Source organism: Labeo rohita, chromosome 17, assembly GCF_022985175.1.
Source record: "Labeo rohita strain BAU-BD-2019 chromosome 17, IGBB_LRoh.1.0, whole genome shotgun sequence".
NCBI classification, from domain to species: Eukaryota; Metazoa; Chordata; class Actinopteri; order Cypriniformes; family Cyprinidae; genus Labeo; species Labeo rohita.
This window is the reverse complement of record NC_066885.1, coordinates 7150356-7168602: the sequence shown is the minus strand read 5'-3', so window position 1 is coordinate 7168602 and position 18247 is coordinate 7150356. Positions and strand designations below refer to the sequence as shown.

General features: G+C 36.6%; 1 protein-coding gene and 3 non-coding genes across 4 annotated transcripts in view; 3 read left to right on the top strand and 1 right to left on the bottom strand.

Moving 5' to 3' along the window:
• kif26ba (kinesin family member 26Ba) overlaps nt 1–18247 on the bottom strand; it is a 123091-nt gene that overhangs the window by 19979 nt on the left and 84865 nt on the right. The window contains exons 5-7 of the mRNA XM_051133015.1: nt 14302–14485; nt 2271–2483; nt 2–95 (exon numbers count right to left, since the gene is read on the bottom strand). Coding sequence (XP_050988972.1) covers nt 2–95; nt 2271–2483; nt 14302–14485 — 491 coding nt within the window. The remainder of the gene's footprint in view (nt 1; nt 96–2270; nt 2484–14301; nt 14486–18247) is intronic.
• On the top strand, nt 11009–11091 carry trnal-uaa (transfer RNA leucine (anticodon UAA)). Its single transcript has one exon. It is a non-coding gene; the product is annotated as a tRNA-Leu (tRNA).
• On the top strand, nt 13646–13728 carry trnaf-aaa (transfer RNA phenylalanine (anticodon AAA)). The gene has a single exon. It is a non-coding gene; the product is annotated as a tRNA-Phe (tRNA).
• Nucleotides 15048–15130, top strand: trnal-uaa (transfer RNA leucine (anticodon UAA)). Its single transcript has one exon. It is a non-coding gene; the product is annotated as a tRNA-Leu (tRNA).

Below are 18247 nucleotides of genomic sequence, written 5' to 3'. Positions count from 1 at the left end.
CCTAGTTTGGAGTGTCCAAAGCAAAATACACAGCCGTCTGCACCATTGACCACAGATTGGATGACCTCAGCCACAGTTCCTGCACAAACCTCTGCCTGCAAAGAAAACAACAGCCAAATTCACGCCCTGCAAAAATAACTGAAATCACATGACTTAAACTGCAATAAGGGCTTCAATTAGCCTTTCTGATTTGTTTTCAGTAAAACAGGGTTCATACAGATTAAATTCCATAAAATAAATTCCAGGACTTTCAAGGACTTTTCAAGCACTACTTTTTTGATTTTTAAGGACTTCAATCAGAGATCTCACTTTGGTTTGACTGATTCTGCATTTTAAAAAGCTCACCCATCACTATGTGCTTTTTAAAATCGATGTCGAAATTCGCCATTCAAAATGAATGGCTCTTTTAATTTGATTTGTTTTTTTTTTAGTGAATCGCTTGAAATGAGCAATCAAAGTCATGAGCTTGAACCAATCAGACCGGTTCCAGAATAAATGACTCAATTGATTTGGTTCATCTGTTCCTCTTTTTGCATCTTCATTCATGTTTATGCGACACTTCAGTACTATTTGCTCAGATTTGTTTTTTTCTGACATAAATTGTAATAAGTGAAAAAGGTATGTTTTTCAAACTGCACAGTTTTTGCATGAAAAGATACGTGCTTATTGACAAAATTAAACACTTATTTCATAGATACATTGTCTTTCAGTAATTCAACCACTTTTCAAGTACCTCTTCAAGTAATACTGCTTCAAGTACATTAAGCACCATGTATGAACCCTGGTAAAATAATTAGAAACAAGATACATTTTCCTGAGAAGCAGCACTGAATAAGAAATTAAAACTTGTTTTCAGAGAATGTTTTCTAAAAGTGTATTTTGTTTTACTGCAATGGCAGATCTTTCCACTTTCCAAGCTGCTTTAAATATTTGCTAAATGATGCTGTTTTAACTGGACATTAAAACAAATCTGTTTTTTTTTTTTGTTGTTGTTGTGTGCAAGAGATTTTCTGCACAGCAGCAATGACTGTCCATGTTTCCTCAACTACCCAGCTTTGTGCTTTGTGGTTAAAGATCAGGGTTGGTAACCTTTTATGTTGAAATCCCAGGAGAGGTGACATAAAAGCAACTGCCATTTTGCCTTTAACCTTAATCAGCACTGTGAGGCACCTCAGGCTGCTCCAAAGGGACTGTCCCTGCATTAAGAACATGCTGTTGCTTTGTACAATCAAACAATTGTTTTTGCAATTCCGTTTGGTGACACTATTGGCAGAAATTACACACTGCATGTTTAAAGGATTAGTTCACCTCCAGAATGAATTTCCTGATAATTTAACTCAAGTTGAATGTCAAAATTGCAGTTTCAATGCAGCTTCAAAGGGCTCTGCATGATCCCAGCTGAGGAATAAGGATCTTATCTAGCGAAACAATCTGCCATTTTCTAAAAAACATAATAAAAACGTATAAACTTTTAAGCACAAATTACTTTTGCAATCTCTGCAATTCATGTCTTCATGCATTATGTAATCACGTTGGAGAGTCATGCATAGTTAGTTTTTCATCTGTGTACTTGTGTACTGTGTACCATCTCTTTTTCTTCAACTTTAAAATCATCCAACATTGTTGTTTTACCTTATTTTGTAAAAAGCATGTGTGGTTAAAAAGTATATACAAACATTTTTTCTTTAAAAAAAAAAAAAAATCGATCATTTCACCAGATAAGACTCTTATTCCTTGGCTGGGATCGTGTAGAGCCCTTTAAAATTGCATTGAAACTGCAATTTGGACCTTCAACCCCTTCGGAAGCATTGAAATCCACTATATGGAGAAAAATCCTGGAATGTTTCTCAAAAAATGTAATTTCTTTGCGACTGAAGAAAGAAAGACATGAACATCTTGATAGCAAATTATCAGGAAATGTTTATTCTGGAAGTGAACTAATCCTTCAACGGTTAGCTTTAAAGGTTTAGTTCAACCAAAAATGAAAATGTTGTCATCATTTACTCACCCTCTAGTTGTTCCAAACGTGTATGAGTTTTTTTCTTCTGTTGAACACGACAGAAGATATTTGGAAGAATGTCGGTAACCAAATAGTTGATGGTAGACACTGACTTCCAAAGTATTTTTCCCCATACTATGAAAAACTGTTTGGTCACCAACATTCTTCAAAACATCTTTTGTAGAAGAAAGAAACTCAAGGGTAAAGAAATGAAGACACAATTTCCATTTTAAAGAGAAGTATCCCTTTAAAACCAGCACCAATTCCTCACCTGAGAGGCATCATGGGAGAAGGCCGCATCAAATGCGAACATCTTTGGAGGAACCTGGTTGGAGCTGGCGCGTTTCTGAGTTTGATTCTGCTGAGAATTAACCGTCGGATCCATGATGGTCACTTGCTTCTTACGAGAATCGACCTTCAGGAACGAGCTGGACTCTGCGGCGCTGGCGGGCGATGAAGGACACACGCGTACCATCACTTTAACCTGCACACAAATACAACAACATCTGCTCAGTAATACAGCATATCAAAGTGTCATGTTGCACAGCAGCAACCTCTCTGCGAGTAACACCACAACCAGTGTTTTTGCGAACAAAACATGCTGCTTGAAGGAGAACAAGCTTTTTAAGTAGGGTTTATGGCTTTGTTAAGAGTTGACAGACTGTGGAAAGTTCGCATCTCCTTTCTGAACGCTTCTCTTATAGTAGCACCTCGGCGTTTCAAGTGGTTTCGAACAAGTTTTTAAGACTATAAACCCTCCAAACTTTAACATGTTTATACCGTTACTCATGTTTTTGACAAAACTGTGTGCAGTGATACTTAGAGAGTTATAAATAACTCTTTAATATTTCACAAATATATGGAGACAGAAGGCAAGCATTAAATCTCAATAATGCTGCAAAACGCAGTTGCAAGATTAAGGAAAAGGTACGCCAAGTAACTTCAGCTAAAGTTTAGTTTTAGGAACTGATATTGAAACTCTTTCTACAACTGTTTAAATGATGTAATAAATCATCCAGTATAACCTATGCACGCTTCTATATCTGTTTCACATACACGCATATGATAGACATCAAAACTAATGCCCTGTTTATAAGCGTGTGCTCAGTAAAACCATCATCGACTGAATGTAATTACAGATTAGTGGACTAGAACACACGAGTGATTGTTGGAGCCGTCCAGAAAGACAGGGGATAAATCTTGGGTTTCCTTCCAACTCAGACTTGGATCGTGATATTAGAAGCCCATCTAAAGACTGCGGAAGTGATCTTTCACCATTCCTTTGCAGTCTAGACACAATGGTTATAAATACTTGACTCACAACACAGATATTCACGACATCAAGGCTGCATTTATTTGCTCAAAAATGCAGTAAAACCAGTAATATTGTGAAATATTATTATAATTTGAAAGAACTGTTTTATATTATAATATATTTTAAAATGTAATTTATTCCTGTGATGCAAAGCTGAATTTTCAGCATCATTACTCCAGTCTTCAGTGTTACATGATCCTTCAGAAATGATTCTAATATGCTGATTCGATGCTCAAATAACATTTCTTTTTATTATCAATGTTAAAATCAGTTGTGCAACTTAATATTTTTGTGGAAGCCCAAAATTGCTAGTTGAAATGTCTTTACTGTCACTTTTGACCAATTTTAATGCATCCTTGCTAAAAACTTCATTATGAAATACCTTTAAATAACTGGATTGCACATGCTAAATAAATAGCCCCGGATGAAAGGTTGACCTATTGGATTCATCATCCCATTTATAAATGCCTCCCAGAAATAAATGCTCCTTGGTTCTCTATAAACTGTGACTAATACGCTTTCTCTCTGAGTCCTTGCTTGTTATGGCGATACGGAAATGTGGTCACAGAGCAGTTCGAGGGGCAGTTATAACATCTGTCATGCTGTGAAATGCAATTACTGAAATCAAAGCATTAAAGATTAAATTCCAAGTTAAGCACATATTCAAACAACTATTTTTTTTTCTGACCCCAGAACAGTACGGCAGTTCAGCCTGTCTTTCTCAATGCAAAGCTGAAATCAAAGCAGACATAATTACCATAGAGATCCAATCTTGACGCCATATGGATTAGCAACTATAATACCATCATCACTACATTGATAGACATTTTGATAAAGCAGGAAAATTGCTTCTCTAGAGTATCAGAGTCATTCAGGCATCTATTTGTTCTGAAGCATTGTGATTATTGGTTCATCTTTAGATGATTGTTTTAGCTCACAAAGATAATAAAAGCATCTCTCAAGACTTATTTTTTCAAATTTATGGATCAATAATAGATTTGAGATCATAGGTAGAGGAAATTTCCCTGTTATTGCCTCTGGACAGGAGAGAGAATCCTATAATAGTGGATTTCGATAAGGTCAATATATTAAATGACCTTTTTTTAATAAGAATAATAGATTAAAAATCAATGAAATGAAAACATTTAGATTTGCATTTTTTTGTATTTTAGATTATTTCTAAAACTTTATAGATGAGTTTAATACTTGATTTTGCATAGTAAATTATATTTATAATAATAATACACAAAAAAATATTTGTAAAATTATTTTGCATTGCACACAAATTAATTCATATGTATTCATATTTTTTTAAAAATGCAGAAGAGACTTTTGTAACAGCAGAAGCTACTAAGAGGCTATGTAATATACAAAAATGTATTAAAAATCATTTGAATATTAGCTTGTCAGGTGTTAAACATAAATTTCCTAAGCAGAATTTAAAAAAATAAATATATAAAACGTTAAATGCTGACATTTGGTAACAGAATAAATAAAAAATAAATTAATTAAACTAATTATTAGGTCTTTAATTTTTATGAGAAATGCATGATATCATACTAAAATTTTACTTTAATATTCAGGACACCAAGGCTGCATTTATTCGCTCAAAAATGCAGTAAAAACAGTAATATTGTGAAATATTATTACAATTTAAAATAAGTGTTTTATATTAGAATATATTTTAAAATGTAATTTATTCCTGTGATGCAAAGCTGACTTTTCAGCGTCATTACTCTGGTTACATTTTTTATTTTATTTTATTTTATTTTATTTTACTTTCTTTCTTTCTTTCTTTTTTTTTTTTTTTTGAACAGTATACATTTGAAATACAAGACTTTTGTAAAATTATTTCTTTACTGTCACTTTTGCATAGTAAATTATATTTATAATAATAATAATAATAATAATACACAAAATAAAGTGTAAAATTATTTTGCATTACACAAAAATAAATTCATATGTATTCACATTTTTTAAAACAATGCAGAATACACTTTTGTAACAGCAGAAGCAATACATTATGTATAATACATTACAATACAATACATTAATACATATGTAATATGCAAAAATGTATTAAAAGTCATTTGAATATTAGCTTGTTAGATGATGAACATAAATTTCCTTAGCAGAAAAAAAAATTTAAACGCTAAATACTGACATTTGGTAACAGAATAAATGAAAAAATTAATTAAATTAATTATTTGGTCTTTAATTTCGATGAGAAATGCATGATATATGTACTTAAATTGCAAAATTTGGTATCTTGGCACAACTGAGATGTCTATACATGACACTTCTTACACGAAAAATCTAAGAAGCAGGAGGAAACTACAATGAACAAGTAAAAAATGTACGTTTTTGCCTTCCCTGCATGGGAACAGACTTCCAAGAATGTCATTACAGTGTGTTAAATATTTCATCCCAGCGTTATTTAACAGCAAAGTGAACCCTGCCTAGAGTTTTTGCATATTCCACGTGAATTATGCATAAGGTGCATTGTTGAGGACACATCACACACAACACTTCTGAACTAACCTGCTGAATATGTGCGCACAAATCAGGACAGCTCTTTTGTAGACTGGGAAAAGAGGAACGCCTGACCTTTGACGCTGTAATGATACTGTCATTTCATGCATTGCCGCCTGTACATCACCCTAATCCACGTGGCAGCATTTGCTACAGTAGATACAGTACGACTTATCTATACAAGCCTATACGGTCTACTTTTGAGGTAAACCTCCTCTCTGAGCCATAGTGATAAGTCTCAACACCAATAGCCTCAAACCGGCTCAGATCTAATAACGTGTTGGCAGACGGAATTTAATGAAACCCCTTTCTACACCCACAGTCCCTGCACTACAAAGAGCCATGTATTTTTCTGTTGCCTATAACCAATCCTCCCAGGTTTGTTTAGTCACGTCCGGCATCTCTAAGCCCATTACCATAAATAGAATTTCTTCTGTTTGGTGATTTGCAACCCATTGCCTGCACTGAGCCTCTGATTTTCAGAAGCAGGGATAAAATCACGGTAGGGGGGCTCATTAGGCAGCATATGCGGCAGGATGGTGGTGGAGGAGGAGGTGGTCTCTCTATGAGCTCTCACGGCTCTTGTGGGTGAGAGCAGTTTGGATGAAGCAGCACGACTAATTAAAGGAGATGCTCTCTTCTGGGTTATTACAGGTCTTTAAGAACACTGGAGCGAGAGCCAAACCCACATACTCACACAGTGGTGCCCACATAGCTACTATTACTCATCATTACATTATCAAACCTCATTTTGTTCAGCACTAAATAAGACATAATAGCCCCGAACTGTATCTAGAATCTTGAGTGACAGTTAAAACATAAAACACAGGCATAAGGTAACAAAATACCAGATGGGATATGCAAACAAATAATGCTTTTCTCAATTCTTACTTTAATTTTATTGACTATATTGCTTTTACCTTTAACCAGATGATCCCAAGGTGATTTTAGTGCATATATAAACATATTTTTGCTTGAAGAGCCAACACAGACTGCAGCGTTACCTCTATTGTTTTCCCGTAGCTTAATCTGCATTATCACAGTAAAATACTTCATATTTCACCTGAGTCGTCAAAATAGGTTGTTTTTTAAATTTGATATAACCTATCAAAAATATTGTGCACTGCAAAACAGCGGCAAAAACGTTTTTACTGAGTTGTTTCGCCGGCGTGCAAATGTAAACAAACATACAACGCGACAAGACCAGGCTGATTCATTAACAAATGTGACCCTGGACCACAAAACCAGTCTTAAGTTGCTGGGGTTTATTTGCAGCAATAGCCAAAAATACACTGTATGGGTCAAAATTACTGATTTTTCTTTTATGGCAAAAATCATTAGGATATTAAGTAAAGATCATGTTCTATTAAGATATTTTGTTAAATTCCTTCTGTAAATGTATGAAAACTTAATTTTTGATTAGTAATATACATTGTTAAGAACATTATTTGAAGAACTTTAAAGGTGATTTGATTTTTTTGCACCCTCAGATTCCTGATTTTAAATAGTTGTATCTCGGTCAAATATTGTCCTATCCTAACAAACTATACATCAATGAAAATGATGTATAAAGATGTATAAATCTCAATTTTGAAAAAATGACCCTTACGACTGGTTTTGTGATCCAGGGTCACAGATGACTCTATGATTCGGTTCTTTTTAGTGAGTCAAACACATTCAGCGTGACGAGTGCAAGTGTAATCTGATTCCTGAACAAATGACTCTTATAAGAGACAGTTCTTTATAGTGAATCATAAATATATATAAGTGTGGACCACAGTTCAGTTCATGACCAAATGACTTGTATGGAGTCAGTTCTTATTAGTGAATACAGCGCGATCAGTGAAGATCGATTTACAGCCAAATGATTCTTATGATCTGTTTGTTTCTAGTCAGTTTCAAGAACAACTGACCCTTATAATAAGCCGGATCTTTTAAAGGAATGAAAAATATAAACTGAACAGTGAGCTGCTGTTTTAATAAGTCATTTAAAAGATGAGTTACATGTTTGAATCAGTTTGATGAATCTACCTCTGAAATGAATCAATAAAGTTACTGAATCAACAACATGACTCGCTTTGATTCAGTTGACTTCGTTTTGAAATGCCATCAAAGACTGCAGCATTACTTCTGTTGTTTTCCGTAGCTTAATCTTCATTATCACAGTAAAATACTTAATATTTCAACGTTACCTGAGTCGTCAAAATGGGTTTGTTTTTAAAAACGCCTTTCTAAACACAAATACAACACCTGCGTAGCCTGATTCGTTAATAAATGGCTCTAATGATTCGGTTCTTTTTAGTGAGTCATACACATTCAGCGCAATAAGTGTAGTCCGATTCACAAACAAATAACTCGTAAGAGTCGGTTCTTTATAGTGAATCAAAAACATACAATGCGATAAGTGTAGCCTGATTTATTAACAAATGACTCTAATGATTCGGTTCTTTTTAGTGAGTCAAACACATTCGGCGCGACGAGTGTATTCCGATTCACGAACAAATGACTCTTAAGAGCCAGTTCTTTATAGTAAATCATAAATATACAGTGGGACCACAGTCATCCAGTTAATGACCAAATGACTCTTATGAGCCGGTTCTTTTTAGTGAATCAAAAATATTCTGCGTGATCAGGGTAGAATGATTCACAAACAAACGATTCTTATGATCCGTCTATTTTAAGCGAATCAAAAACATGCAGTGGGACCAGACTAGGGCCTTTTAAGTGAATCAAAAATATACAGAGTTTCTTTTAATGAGTAGTTCAAAAGGACAAGTTACAGCTAGATTTGAATCAGTCTGACGAATCCATCTCTGAAATGAATCAATATGAACGTCACTACATAAACACCTGACCTTAACATATGCTACACCTTAAAAATAATAACTTGCAGTTCAGCAGCCGATGCAATTTAACATTGTTTTTAATTTTCAGCTATGCCCATATCAAAAATTCACATGCTTTGTGTTCAAATGAACAAATGAATGAATGACTTGGTTAGTGAGATCACTTCCTGGTGACAGTATTTGCATGCTTGTAGAGGATTTGTTCATGGATTATGATAACACAGGTTCATTGCTTATTATATTTATTTTGTAAACTATGGTTTACTCCTTGATATTTACAGGTGAGTTTAGAAAAAACGTCATGATGAAATGCCATTTAAACACTTTTCATTTCAGAGATTGATTTGATTTATATCATGGCATTTGAAGTATGGACCAGGGATGCACAGATCTTATCCAGCTACTTATATACGCTTGTAACCATGCAGAGAAAGCAAGCTTCATATTTTATAGTGGGCTGAAAAGATCCCCTCCTGGATTACTCTGTAGAATCAATAAGCCTGCAGTTGATATGTCCGTTATAATAGACAGATAAGAGCAGAGCTTTATATCAAGCTTTAATCTGTTATCTTCCAGGCGAGGGTCTGCAAAGTTTAATTAAAAAGACATTTACATGCAATGTAAAGTTATGAATCATTCACTGGTGTCATATTTCCTTGCCGTGTAAACTGATTTTTTTTCTTTTTTAAACAGGAATATTGGGATGAATATTTCAGACTATTGAATTTGCATGTGCTCTGCTCAGTCCATGATGCCTGTAAGGTGTTTTTCTTTAACACCTCAGTTTTAGCTGTTAAAAATTGGTTAGCCACTGAATATATATTTTTTTCAATGTCAGTGCCTGCACTGTCCAGGAGATTTATGAATCTGTCAAACTTGCAGGATTCAGAAATGTTTTAGAGAAGAGTGAGGATGAAATGGAAAGAGTCTCAGTGATTTAGGAAAAGATAGACTTGCTCTGATAGCTTTGATCTGTTAAATTGGATGGATACATGTACAAATTTAGCATCTAGGCATGTTTGAAAGTCAACCATCAATTGATTTATCATTAGCAAGATAATGGAGATGCCCTGGGTATTTAATCTAATCACACTGTCATAAAACCCTGATGGTGCGAATCACGATTGCTGTGTGAACTGGTGCAAAACTGCAAGGCTGGAAATGAAAGGGCAACATCATTCACACAAACATTTTGAATTAATTCCTAATAACATTCATATCATGGAAGAAGAATGTCACATGTAAATTTGCAAAGCATAATTTTAATTCAGATACAGTTTTTATTTAATTAGTTCTATTCCCTGTAAATACAAATGATATATCTGTGTCTTTCATCTCGATCTCAAAGCCAATCACTTTCTGTGGATGCCACAAAAGCAGACGTATAGAGCAGCTACACCCATCAATATCTTATCGCACAATGTTCTTATATCCAAAGGCCACTGTTACAGCCCTGTCCCTTGAGAAAGGTGACATTTTTCAGCTCCAAATGCCAGAATTTGCATTGCCCACCATCCTGCTTATGTTCCGGCTGAGTGGAGAACGATTCGTTTTAGTTTGCCAGCACAACATGCAGCCTAAATGTGGGTGTTGTTTACAGATGAACTCAAGCTGTTCCTTTCCAAGATGACTCTGTACAGACTCACCGAAAGTTCTCAATAACAACTCGCCATGTGGTTAATTATGAGTCTCTCAAAATCAGCTTTCAAAAGTCATATTTTTGCTTGATGAACCCATTTATCAAACCCACAGCCATATGAGCCGTCTCTGTTCGGTGAGTCTTTTTGGGAGGTGCCATAACTAGATATCATGACCCTAATCGGTACACACTGAGTCCAAACACAGATGAATATCCCCCATCCTCTGATGTCTGAGAGGAATGCCAGATATGCTGGTTTCCCTGCGATGCGCTGAAGATCAGGATCAACTTTCACCATGCGGGGCTCCTCCGCTGTCAGCGCTCGCACCAATGCATGGGTTTGACGGATTCGGTCTGTGCGAGAGCTTACTACGGTGGTTTTAAATAGAAAAACAACGAACTGACAGAGAGATCAGTGATGCGAGCCGTGTGCTGACTGAGCATGTAAATTGATAAAGGAATGTGGCTGTAAAGATGGGACAGAGAGACAGACAGAGTGACAGGGGGCTGAAGACTTTCCATTATGTTTGGTTGAGGGTAGTGAAATTGCTTTTGCAGTGTATAATGATGCTGGTTTACTAGCGACTCAACTGAATGGGTTTCTGATCTGAAGTGTATGGATGAGACGAGAACATCCAGCCATCCTGAAAAGGGCTGGAAAAAAGCCTGGCGATGGGGCCAGGATGGTCGAGTGGTTAAAGCGTTGGACTTAAGCTCCAATGGACAAATGTCCTCGTGGGTTCGAGCCCCACTCCTGGTAAGGCTATCTGATTTTTAAACAGAATACAGTAATTTGGCTGTACAGTATGTGATTGGGTTACAAATTAGTTTCTCAAAACCGGTTCTTATGTACCTGTAAAAGGAACAAAGGGTTACTTTGCATCATAACGTGACCAGGATGGCTGGGTGGCGTTGGACTTAAAATCCAGTAGATAAATGTCTGTGTGGTTTTGAACCCGACTCCTGGTAGATTAATGTGAGTTTAAACAGAATATAGTAATTTGGCTGTATAGTATGTGGTTGTGTTGCAAATAGTTTTTTAAACTGGTTCTTAAGTTCCTGTAAAAGGGAACAAGGGTGACGTGGCACCATAAGATGACCAGGATGAAAAAATGTCTGTGTGGGTTCAAACCCCGCTCCTGGTTGATTTGTGTGAATTTTAAACAGAACACACTAATTTGGCTGTATGTGTTTGTGTTACAAGCGAATTAGTGATGCAAAGGTTTACTTTGCATCACTAAGTGACCAGGATGGATGAGTGGTTAAGGCGTTGGACTTAAGATCCAATAGACAAATGTCCCTGTGGGTTTGAACCCCACTCCTGGTAGATCACTGTGATTTTCAAACAGAATACAGTAATTTGGCTGTACAGTATGTGGTTGTATTACAAACAAATTGGTTTCCCAAAACTGGTCCTTAAGTACCAGTAAAAGGAACAAAGGGTTACTTTGCATCATAGAGTGACCAGGATGATTAAGGTGTTGAACTTAAGATTCAATGGACAAATGTCCTTGCTGGTTTGAACCCAGGTAGATTAATTGTGTATTTGCTAAATGACTTTTGTAGGGGCTTTTTATGCATTTTTTAGAGATAAGACTGAGATAGACTGGAAAGCCTGGGAGGAGAGAGAGGGGAAGCAGGGTCGGCAAAAGGACTTCAAGACAGGAATCAAACTAAGGTTGCCGTGAGCACAGTATGTCGACGCACTAACCACGAGGCTATTGGCGCAGACACTAAACGACTTCTGCTTATTATTAACAACAGCCTTATGGACCAGCCAGGATAGATGAGACGAACACCCAATAATGTAGAACATCAGATTAAACGTTCCTTTGCATTCATGCATTTTAAACCACTCCTCACCTTCACTGTCCTGCAAGAGAACATTTTCACCTGTGATATCTACATGTATTCTGCAGGCAGCATTCTCTTGCATCCACTCCATATGTTCTCACAGGCTGCCAAAGCACAGATCTGATGCCTGCATTTCTCAGCTAGCTCTCTTTTATGATGCCTGTGTCACAAAATTATGACTGAAGTTACTTTTATTATGCTCAGTTCATTTCATTTAATGACTTTATTTATGCTGTGGAGCAAAATGCATAAAATCCATAAAAAATGCATCTCCTCTAAGCACTTGTTCAGGAAAAGACCTCTATTTTTTAAAAGATATTAATACCAGGTGGTTATTTTGTTATGTAATCATATTAAATTGGCTGCTTTGCCTCCTTCTGTTGCCCATTTGATTCTGCTGTCCTTGGCCCTTTGTTTTCAGTTAATGAGCTCACCTTTGAGCTCTGAGCAAGATACAAAAGAAACTAGATGCCATTACATGTTCAATCAATCCAGCCTGAACGCCCCAGTCCTGCCTACCTCATCAGAACTTACACAGCAGTGTTGACAAATGAGGCTCTGTGTTCCTTCAGGTAGCATCTGCAAATATCAAATTAAAACACTAACCGGGATGGCTGAGTGACTAAGGCATTGGACTTCCAATGGATCTTTCTCTCCCAGATGTCAATTCTAGCTTAAGTCTTAAGATTAGTCCAGTGAACCTGCTTAATCTTAGAGAAAAAGCAGACTTGTAAATGCATGTTTGAGAATCTATTTCTACCCTACAAACCTACAGCACAACAAAAAGTACCACTATGGCCAAGTAGTTAAGGTGTTTGCCTTAAGATCCAATGGAAAAATGTCCTTGTGGGTTCAAACCCCACTCCTTGCAGCAAAGCAAAGGCTTCTATTCTGTAAAACTTATAAACAGAAATGGAAAAATATCTCTAGAGCAGGTAATTAATTTGAACAAAGAACTGATGGATGAAACCCCAAAATGAGAACAGATGATATACAACATATTTCAGAATATCATTGACAAAACCAGATCAGAATTGGAGAGTAGTTAATGAGACTTAAGATCCAATGGACAAATGTCCTTGTGGGTTCAAAACCCACTACGGGTAGATAATGTCAATTCTAGCATAAATTAGTCTAGTAAACCTGCTTTATCTTATAGGAATGAGAGAGAGAGCAGACTCTTCAATGCATATCAGTAAAGCTATTTCTAACCCACAACCCAACAAAAAACACCAGAATGGCTGGTTAAGGTGTTAGACTTAAGATCCAATGGACAAATGTTCTCATGGGTTTGAACCCCACTGCTGGTAGCAAAGCAGTGACTTATATTCTGCAAAAACTCCATTACTTCTGTCCTAGAGCAGTTAGTTCATTTAAACAAAAAATTTACTGACAACACCCCAATATGTGAGCAGATGAGCTTTTTAGTCAGTCTGAATGATAAACAGCAAGAAAACCAGACCAGGATGGCCAAGTGGTTAAGGTGTTGGACTAAAGATCCAATGGACAAATGTCCTCGTGGGTTCAAACACCACTCCTGGTATCTTTGGCAAACTATAGTTGGTCCGCAGGATATTTGGGTATACAATAGTGAGTTATTCACAGCATAATGTTAAACATTAAAATCTCAGAAAGCATGATTCTATAACCTTGAATCTATTTAACTATCTTCCTTCAAGTGCACCTGTTACATAAAGCGAGAACTGAGTGTTTAACTTTATACATCTTTAAAACTCAAAACGAAACACAGTCTAAAATTAAAATAACTCCCAAAACCATTCATTATCATTCACTACAAACCTGCTTTCCAACACATTTCAAATTGACATATCAACATCTCTCTGCATTCTGCAACTCGAGTATCATCTAAAAAAATTTCACTTCACTTCTTTATTCATGTGCTCAGAACTCGTAATTATGATTAGTTCAGCTCCACTTGGTGACCATTGCTGACAGGGTTAAGTAAATAAAAAAAATACCATTTTCTATGTTAATTAGGTGTTGAAATAAATCTGTTTAGCTTGCAAAAGTGTTTATATATGTTCATATGTTGGTGAAAAACTGACTCAACAAAACCCAGACCCAGAGCTTTCTGCAACATTACTGAAGAGCATACCTTGCCCATTCCAGGAGTGTCTTTGACTTTGTTGACTGCCCGTAAAAGGCAGGGCGGAGCAGGGGGCGGAGACACCTGCAGGATGCCGCTGAAGTTGGTGGGAAAGAGTGGTGGATCACATGCCACAGGGGGCGCAGGGCGCTGCTTCTTCTTCTTGGAAGACAGATTCAATTTCTGGGCAGCCCTGAGGATAAACAAACACAAGCAAAGTTAAAACTAGAACAGATGTGTATGTGTGTATAAACGCTGCAGTCCCTCGGCTGTTTACATTGTTTCCGAGTTTTTGTTTGTTTAGGGAAAGTGTTCTGTATTGCGAGATTAAAATACAGCTTGCAAAGTTAAAATGTAACAGTGCAGACCAAAACGAATTTTGTGAGCAATCAAGTGAAGCGGTACAGTTTACGTTTTTCAGTGATTTTCTAGTGTCCATCTCAAAACAGGCTGATGAAGATTTGTGCATTGTTAACAGCTCTTTCAAGTCATTGCATGTGCGTCACAGCCAATCAGCAGAGAAAAGAGACATCTGTAAGGTCTTCAGTGCCACTACAATAGCATTTCCAGAATTTCTTTACTACTGAATTCTCAAAGAGAACAGGCAGAGTCTGAAGTTACTCAGGAGAGAAGAACAGAGAGAAAGAAAGAAACGTACAGAAGTATATTTTATGTATTCAAGTCAAAGCTGGCTTATTGCGATGAAATGAAAACCTAAGCCATGTTTCAAAATATCTGAAACTGGTTAAAACAGAACCAGGATGGCCGAGTGGTTAAGGCGTTGGACTTAAGATCCAATGGACAAATGTCCTCGTGGGTTCAAACCCCACTCCTGGTAGACTAATGGGATCTGACCTGCTTTTAGGTTGTCAAAACATTCGAAGTTACATATCTGCCAGAGGCCAGTTGTATCTACTTGGCCTTGAACTTGAAAATGGTTGCCTGTGCCTTCACTGACCACCAATTCTACTAAACCTTACAAACGTGGTCCAGATTGTAACTTAGATCTCCATGCATCAAGAAACCACGTACACAGTGGCAACCAAAGTAACTGAGTTGATCCACCTTCACAGGATGATTGTTCTCGTGGACATCAGGTGAAATCCTTGTGTATTTAGTGGGTAAAGAGATATTGAGAATGGCTTTGACTCTGGAGCAGGAGAAGTGAGGGTCGATTGATTCTACCTGTGGTCTCCCAGCCTGTTAGAGACTGTTTCAATTGGCTCTTAGAGAAGTATTGATCAAGCAGTCCGGCATTTTCACCTGGCCAAGCATATCTGTGCAGAGGCTTATCACAGCCTCATTTAGACTCCCACTGGATCAGGGATCAGATGATGGAGGCTAAAATTGCAGTTTAAAAAACTGAAACACTTGAAGTGTTCAAATACGAAGAGACATAAAGAATTTTGGTTTTCAGTCTCTAATCTGTTTGTTTCAGGCCAAACATGTCTTATCTGAGAAGCCATGTTTAGGGTATGATATTTCAAGAATTATGATTGCTAGGCTCTAAAGAATTGATAAAAAGATAGACAAATGTGTTTCCTTTAAGTCCAGATGGTTGCAGACTCCTCAGGCTACAAATATTTTCATAATGGGGTTCTAAATCTGGGAGGAAAACTCAATTTACCGCCCATAATCATGACCATATAAGTCCAAGGACACAAATAAACGTGCCAGTCTATGCTCACCTTAAACTTGATTGGCTTTCTGTCACTATAATAATCAAAATGTGAGGTATAGGAACAACGATGGGAACAATATTTTGTATTACCAACTTGTGTTTATTTATATAATGTACTAATTGTTTCAGGTGCATTAAAAATGATTAGGATGCCTAGTAAAATTACATATATATATATATATATATTATTTTTTTTTTTTTTTTTTACATTTTCAAAGTTAGGGATTTTCTATGGAAGTCCATTTCTGCTAGTGAATTAAAAAAAAAAAGTACAAAAATTCTGACTTTTTTTCTCAGAATTACATTGCAAAATGTCAGAATTGTGAGATATAAACTTGCAATTGTGAGTTACAAAGTCAGAATTGTGAGATGCAAACACAATTCCAACTTTTTTTCCCAGAATTGCAAGTTTATTTGTCACAATTCTGACTTTATTTCTCAGAATCGGGACTATTTTTATAACACACAATTGCAGGTTAAGTCAGAATTGTAAGATACAAACTCACAATTCTGAAAACATAGTCTTTTTTCCTCTCAGAAAAAAAAAAAAAAAAATGAGAAAAGAAGTCAGAATTATGAGTGACTTCTTTTCTTAGAATTTCTTTTCTTAGAATTTCTTTTGGTGTATCTTGCAATTCTGGCCTTGTAACACAATTGTGAGATTATGTCATGTAATTCTGAGAAAAAATGTCAGAATTGTGAGCTCGTATTTAGATTCTGAAGAAAAAGAAAAAGTCAGAAAAGTGAGATACAAAGATCGGAATTACCCTTTTTTAATTTTTTTTTATTTAGTGGCAGAAATGAGCTTCCATATTTTACACTTTCCTGATGCAAAAACATTAAAACCTTTTTTATTACTATTTTAATCTGAATCTGTATTCAGCGTGTGGATAGAAATATTGTAAAGACCTCAGTAGTACGACAGAAAGAAAGGTCAACCAGCTTTACCAAAAAGATCACGCTGGTTGACAACTGCAGGCTCCAGTAGCCCACCTACCAGATGTGCACTAACCAGCCTTGAAATTCATGCTGGTCTAAGCAGGTATTTTCAGCAGGAAAGACAATTAGGCTGGTCTTTTCTGTTTGGGTGCACATTTTAAAGGTCTTGGTTGTGCATCTGGCAGTGATTCTCTTTAATGAACTGCACAGAGCTAAAAAGGTAAAAGACATCGCACACAACATGACGGGGCAGATCTGCCCTCCAAACTTCAACACAGACATCATCACAGACTTCTTCCCAAAGGATCCAGGAGATGCATGAGTCAAATCTTCTGAGATTAGCAGAAGGAAAGTGTCAGTTATTTCACTTTGCAGTTGTAGTACCTTAAGGCACAATCATTCATTTTGAAGCTCTCCACCTTTGCCAACTTGTGCAAATCTATTCAAGGTCAAAGACAGAAGCAGGAGAAAAATAGCTCACAATACAGACATCTACAGTAGCCCAGGTCCCCTGGCGCTAAAATCACATCATATAGAAGTACACCTTCAGCCTCTGGCTATCATAGAAAAATTTGAGCGGAGTGGTTCAGATCTGCTATTTGATAAATATTTTGCGAACTGATCAAATTTCTGTTGAGAGGAGTGGAGAGAAGTGCTTACTGTAAGGGAAAAAATCAGGCAACAATAATAAACACCCTGGCAGATAAGAGCTGGTGAAAATATAGCTGGAAGTAATAATAACACCCAGTGTTTGTGTATAAATCAGGTCTGGAGATACGGTTACCGTGCAAGCTATGAAATCATAAGGCTGAGCGCTTTAGACGCCAACGGTATGAGCAAACTTCCTTAGAAATGAGACAAATTTTCACCTGAATTCATTGTCAGGAATATGAAGTGTGTGTTTGTGTATAAAACTTGTGTGTAACCCCCTAAGGGTTGTGACAAAGAACATGGCTGTGTTTCAAGTCTATGTGTGAAGTGTGAAGTGCGAAGTGAGGTAATTATTGTGACACTCATTAACGTTAGGAAAACAGTTTTCTCTCTCACACACACCGTTAACGAAACACACTGACCAGAACCTTAATGAGCTGGCAAGGAAAGTCTCGTAAAGTTTGATGCAAACTGTTGTCTCCACCATGTGCTTTTAATTTGAGCCCTCTTGTCCTACATAAAAAACACAGTGTACCGTTCCTTGTTACCTGCCTGAGACAGACCTGAGGAGAATAGATGGAAATTATTCTTGTTAAAAGCCAAACCGCGTCAACGGGGAAATTGTATGAAAATTAGGAGGACACTTTGCTTGAATTGGCTTAAACCAAACTCAGGCGAGATGTG